This window comes from Cibotium barometz, chromosome 37, assembly GCF_041138505.1.
Source record: "Cibotium barometz isolate CiBa-2024 chromosome 37, ASM4113850v1, whole genome shotgun sequence".
NCBI lineage: Eukaryota > Viridiplantae > Streptophyta > Polypodiopsida > Cyatheales > Cibotiaceae > Cibotium > Cibotium barometz.
Genome location: NC_141082.1, coordinates 8,502,445 through 8,509,296, shown reverse-complemented (window position 1 = coordinate 8,509,296; position 6,852 = coordinate 8,502,445). Strand labels below are relative to the sequence as shown.

The following is a 6,852-nucleotide window of genomic DNA, read 5'->3' as shown; positions in this document are numbered from 1 at the left end:
TTCCCACACAAAAGATGAGTGCCCCCAAGATATATGATACCCCAATTGCATGCATGCCTTTATAAGCGAGTCAGAGGTACATCTCTTTGGGGTCTTTTCGTCAAAATAATCTCCCGTTGTCCAAATTTTCACAACTGGTCTCATGCCTAAAGGATTTTCAATTAAGGCCAGAAAAGTATACACTGGTCGCTTCTCCTTTTGGTACCATCTCCTGGTTTTAGGTCCAAATTTAGGGTGCCTTGTCTTCAAATTTTTCCCTGTGTAAACATATCACGTCTAAATTTGTTAAGGTGCCCTAGTAGTGGTATATGCTTCTTGATTGGTCTTCTTCTACCCATCATGAGGTAAAGAAGAACTAATAGTCAACAAATCAAAATCCTTACTCGTGTCGTGAAGGCCAAGGAGTCACGACCATATGTGTAATACATTATGATTAGGATATACCATGTGTTGACTATATGATTAGGATATACCATATGTTGACTGTATGACCAATAAATAATGGCTTGCGAATTCCTCTTTATGAGAATTGAACATCTTGATGCTTTTAATCATACAGTCAACATATTAATCATAATTTTCTTGACATATGGTCCTGATTCCTTGTCCTTCACGCGCGAGTAAGGATTTACATTTGTTGACTTTTAGTTCTTCTCAATTCTGATAGTGGGTAGAAGAAGACCAGTCAAGAAGCAATTATAATGGTTTCCCAGGTGGACTCGAATTATCTCAAACAAAGCATTTGTTGGTGCGTACGAGCGTACTAGATTGCTCTAATCTTTTTGGCTTTCAATCAATTCTTGAAGGGGAGAGAGAGAGAGAGAGAGACATAGAGAGATACAGAGAGATGACTGGTGGCATGGACTCCTTCGATATTTGCACCTCTCACTCAGACCTCCACCTGCTGGCTGCAGCCTTGAGATCATTCTTTCTAGTGATCGGAACCCACCTCCTAGCCGGCGAGGTGGACACAACGCTGATCGCCGGCGAGGCCACCCTCCTCTCCAGACTCTTCTGGCTCCTACGCTACTTCAACCCTGTCAACCTCTCCTGGCGCTACTACTCCATCCTCGCCTACAGACTCGTGGCTCGCAGTTGGGGCGAGACGCCGCTAGCCCTCGTCAACTATGAAGCCCACCCATCCAAACCCCCTGTCCCTTACATTGTCACTGAGACTGTAGATAACTACCATGTCAGAAGGCTTGAACGCTCTGGTTTCTTCAGCTCCCAAGGCCTGTTGACAGTCAGTGCTGGCTACCAAGGTGTCCTTGCTGTCGAATACACCATCTCCCCCGCAGGTGTTGCTTTCCTTCCCAACCTCACCATGCCCTTGGCCATCATGGGCCTCTTCAGAGTCATGGTTTTCCCATGGATCACTAGCAAAGTGTATGTGGATCCCTACTCTTACCCTTGTGTCGAAGTGGGGGAAACCCTGATCTACAAACCCAACAAATGGGTTGCCTCTTGTTGGATGCTTGTGCTTGGAAGTCTACTTTGTCTTTCATTTTGGCCTTTCTATGCTTACCCGGCCTTTCATCTGCCACAGCAGATGCTTCAATTCTCGATACAGGTCTTCTACCAGTATGCCACTGTCTCCGAGTTTGTGTTCCATGCAGCGTTGCTATGGCGGGGAGCAAGAGCTTGGGGTAATAGGATCATCTTCTTTGACCATTGGATTTACAAGCTTCAGACCCTTGGCTTGATGAGTCTTCTAGCTTGCACTTTGGCTCTCGGAATCACAGATTTTGTGAGGAAGGATTACTATCGGTCATGTGCGTGATCGGGTTGTGCTGCGCACTTCATGAAGAGGAAAGGGGCTCATGGTTGCCCCTTCGTAGCTAGCAAGCCAAGGGAAAGAAGTTAAACTGTTGACATTTTGGTCCAAAGGCCATACCTTTTCTACAATAAGGGCCTTTACACGCTTCGATCAATTTATGCCTATACCCATCATGATTTTCTACATGGCATCAGTGCCCCTTTCATAGGGAGGCGGGTATTGAGACAGCTAGCTTAGCTAACCAGATTAATGAAATCTTTAGGTTAGGATATGCCCTACTTGCTTGATGTATCTCTTTTCAAATACTTTGGGGTAAGGATTAGGGTAGTTTAGTTGCTTGTCCCCTTCATCTAAGTGCCCCTCTTTTCTCTTAAGCTATTTCCTAGAGACATATCCCTCAAGACACTTGAATTGTAATGCTTTATCGAATTCTAGTGCCAAATTTAGTTATCATTCATGTAAGATTGTGCTGATTAAACGTTGCATTGTATCATTAAATTGGCAAATGATATATGTGTTGATAAATGATGCAATATAGCTCTAGGTGATATGGGTCTTCTAGCTTGCACTTTGGCTCTCGGAATCACAGATTTTGTGAGGAAGTATTACTATCACATGGCTCAGGTTGCAGCAGCTTGACATTTTGGTCCAAAGGTCATGAAGAGGAAAGGTTATGTGCGTGATCGGATTGTGCCAACTTCATGAAGAGGAAAGGTCATCACATGACTCATGGTTGCCCCTTCGTAAGCGAGCCAAGGGAAAGAAGCTTGACATTTTGGGCCTTTACACGCTTCGATGTGATAGGTAGCAGAAAAGGCTCGTGGACAACCTTCAAGGCTTGTATTAAAGGTCCTTTAATTTAAGCTACTATTTTGTAAGGTTCTTTGCTCTTAAAGGTTTAATTCCCAAAGGGAGGAAATGATATTTTGCATGAATTTTCACATCCACATGAGTGTGTTCTTTTTGGGAAAGGTTGAGGAGAGGGAGGACGCAAGGGTAGAGGGAGGGGGGGAAGTAGGGGTCCTAGGAGATCACATAATGTGTGGAGGTCAAGGGAACACGTGTGCATTGAATATTCCAAAAAACGAGTAAAGCTATGAATAGTAACAAATTTTTTATGTTCTGGACATGATTTATGTTATATTTCTTGTTCTTGTTTCAATGATCCTAAGCTTATACCCATCATGATTTTCTACATGGTATCAATGCCCCTTTTATTGAATGTCCACAGGGAGGAGACTAGGCGGGTATTTAGACAACTAGCTTAGCCAACTAAGTGTATGAAATCTTTAGCTTAGGTTATGTCCTACTTGTTTCATGTATCTCTTCTCAAATACTTCGGGTGAGGATTAGAATAGTTTAGTTGCTTTTCTCTTTCATCTCAGTGCTCTTTTTTATTTTTAGCTATTTCCTCCTATGTTTGTATCCCTAGAGACATATCTCTCAAGACAATTTTGTAATGCTTATAAAGACTTAATGGAACTCTAGTATAAGTGTTACTATAAGATAGTAATTATTAATATAAGACTGTGCTAATTAAGTATTGTATTATCATTAATATAAGATTGTGCTAATTAAGCATTGCATTATATCATTACATTAGGAAAAATCAAAACTCGTTTTGGAGTCCTCTACGAAATTCTTTATTTTTTCTATTTATTTGATGTCAAGAATGTGTGTATAATGTGTGTGTGTGTGTGTGTGTGTGTGTGTATTAAGAGAGAGAGAGAGAGAGAGAGAGAGAGAGAGAGAGAGAGAGAGAGAGAGAGAGAGAGAGATGACTACTGGTATGGACTCCTTTGATATTTGTAGCTGCAAGAAACTAGGGTTGGCCACTCAAGGCATGGAGTGACAACATGGGTGTGGGTCATCATCCTAACATCTCATAAGGGAGAATTTCACCATGAAAGCTTGGGCATGAGAGCTCCAAGAAAAGTAATAGTCAAACGATGAATAAATACAATGCCCATGAGCTCTATGTATCATATAGCCCTCCACATATGTAAGCCTTGGATTAGCCATATTGTTTATCTTAAGTGTCAAGCTGATTTACAAGTAAGGGGTGTCATGTATCTTGGAAAAAGGCAATAGTATGCAAATATATTTGGGTTTTCTTTTTTTTTCCCTCTCACCATCCACACAGATTCTTTAAGTCTCTTCTTTAATATCATTCTATTGTTGTCCGTGATTCTTATTTTCCATATCAACCTGCATCTCGGCATTCTAAGGTACATTCTAAAATAAAATAGAACCTTAATTAACTCCACCTTATAACAAGTCCATAGAGAATAGTTGGTATTCAATTAATAGAGAGAAGTTGACACTTACTCACCCCATAGTGTATCAATGTCACCTAAATCAATGTGAAAAGCCATATTACACTAGTTAATGATGAGGTGGATGCATCATCATGGTGATCACATGGCTTATGAATTTCATTGATGAAATCAAAGCAACCTCTTCGTGGTTTCATCCTTATTCTAGTAATGTGGTTCCTTTTTACACATTGCCTTATTAGTATCTAGATCTTGAAACATATGTTGGATTAAGAAGTGACTTGTATAATAACTATCAATTGGGATCACGTTTCTTAGGGTGAAACATAACCTAGGACCAAATTCTTCATGTTAAATGTGAGAAGGATGTTTATATATAAGGGATGGGGCACATTATTATGTACACAAATACAAACTTACATTCGGCATGTTATTCTGTACACATATAAACATAAACTTATTCACAACGTTGAGGTTTGATTGAAGTGTCCTTACACCTTGCCATGATTATGTAGAGTTAATTATAAAAAATACATATGGATTCTTCTTAACCATTGTATGATGACCTCTACATACCACCTTGAACCCTTTTACATCAAAGATAAGCATCGTAAACAACCTAGATTCAACCTCCAAGTTATCTTGACTCTTGAATGATCCCATAATAGTTTGCTAATGCTAAAAATATTTAGCTCTTCCCTTCATTTATTCATTATTAATAGATTACCTTATGTTAGGGAAAGATTAGGGCATAAGATCTCAATAGTCATTCCAATAAATAGTGGTGATTCTTTTATTCTCAACTCTGCTGGAGACGAATATAGCAACACACACACACACACACACACACACACACACACACACACATGCAACAATCAAGGAGAGATGGAGAGAAGCAAAATAATCAAAGTAGATTGGTGAGAATAAGTGAAGTGACATGATAAGGTCTCTTACATACACTCATAAGAGTGTACATATGCTCAAGGGAACAAACCTCTTAAAGAAAAAAGTGCCCTGACCCATTATTAGCCTACATCCACACATCACTACCATTATTAGCTTAAATCCACACATCACTACCATATACATGGTTGAAAATACCATGTGACTATAGTGTTGATGTGAACATGTATAGGGATCATGCGTTGAATAAATATTCAAATGAAAATAAGCCCAAAGCTTTTCAAAAGTTTCAAACTTCTCTATTGAGAGAGATAGAGCCTTCATGAACATATTTGCCACATTGTCATGTGTAGAGACATAAGCCAAGCTAATCTCTTCCACAATTAGCCTCTCCTTGACACAATGATAATGCACATCAATGTGCTTTGTGTGTGCATGAAACACTAGGTTCCTTGTAATGGATATTTATACACTCTCGCTATCGTTGAAGATGGAGGTGGGGGACTATTATCCTAACACCAAGATCTACCAAAAAGTGTTTGAGAGATATACACACTCTAGAGTCACTGTAAAAGCTTCCCGCTACTCAGCTCCATTGAAGTGGCCACTGTGGGTTCTTGCTGAGTCATGATATACATGAATCACTAAGAAAAAAGAAAAATCCACTAGTGGACACTTATGTGACATAACATTCAGTCCAATAAGAAGCATTAAAAGCATGTAGCTAAATATCCCTCTCAGTAGCTTGCCAATAATTACGTCCGGGGCTGTACATAAACTTGCTCAAGTGGGATACCCCAAACTGAATGTTTGGCCTCGTATTACATAGAGAGATGAGGTACCCAACAACTTTCACTAATGAAGTGATGCATCAAATAGTTCACATATATCCTAAGACTGAGACTAGCACCTATCTATACTAGTGTAGCAATAGGCTTATAGTATCTTCAAGACCGTGTAAGTAATCCATCAAATAGTTCACGTGTATCTTGGAGATTGAGCCTAGCACCTATATACTGGTGTAGCAATAGGCTTAGCGTGTGCTTATCATTGGGCAGCTTTTGCTAATGATTACTTTTGAGATTACGCAATAAACCTACTCTTGGAGACCCCAAATTAAATGTCTGGCCTCGTATCACATAGATAGATGAGGTACCCACATTAGGGCTTGTGAGCACCATGCCATCGACATAAAATGGTGATAAAAAATATTTTCTCTTCTTTACATAAAGCATACTCTCAGTTAGACTATTACAAAAACCATTTATAACTAAATATGCATTTATCTTCTCATACCAGCCTCCTTAAAGCATACTCTCAATTGGACTATTGGAAAAACCATTTGTAATAATTGAGTGTGCATTTATCTTCTCATACCATGCTCTAGAAGATTCCATAAGGACATATAAAGATTTTCTTAACCTACATACTTTAAACTTATGTTCCTTTGTCAAAAAAACCACAAGGTTGAGATACATAAACCTCCTCATATAAATCACCTCCATGAAGGTAGTCTGATATCTAATTGATGTACATTCCAACCATGATGCGTTACCAATGTAATAATACAACTGATTGTAGTTATACAAGATGTGGTTGTAAAGTCCTCCCCATAATCTATGCCCTCTTTTAAGCGTAACCCTTTGCAACAAGCCTTACCTTGTAGTGGTCAATGCTATCATCAACTTTATTCTTAAGCATATAAACCCACTTTGTACCAATGGCCTATTTAAATATGCTAAATACAAAGTGTCATTTTTAAAAAAATACAAGGGATAAGAGAGCTTGAGCTCTTGCAAGCACACACACACACACTCACACAAACCCTAGAAGAGAACACATAAGGTGAGAGGCTAAAAATTCTTCTTCTTCTTCACACAACAAAAGAGGTCTACA

General features: G+C 39.3%; 1 protein-coding gene across 1 annotated transcript; it reads left to right on the top strand.

Annotated features, from left to right (window-relative positions):
* The first annotated feature begins 723 nt into the window (after window positions 1-723).
* Window positions 724-2,629, top strand: LOC147616900 (uncharacterized). Its single transcript, XM_086776309.1, has one exon. It carries the CDS (start codon window positions 848-850, stop codon window positions 1,778-1,780), a length of 933 nt encoding a protein of 310 aa, XP_086632435.1. The 5' UTR covers window positions 724-847; the 3' UTR covers window positions 1,781-2,629.
* Window positions 2,630-6,852: the final 4,223 nt, after the last annotated feature.

Excerpts from the sequence above, each read along its gene's own strand:
- LOC147616900 (XM_086776309.1), top strand. The coding sequence starts at position 848 with ATGACTGGTGGCATGGACTCCTTCGATATTTGCACCTCTCACTCAGAC.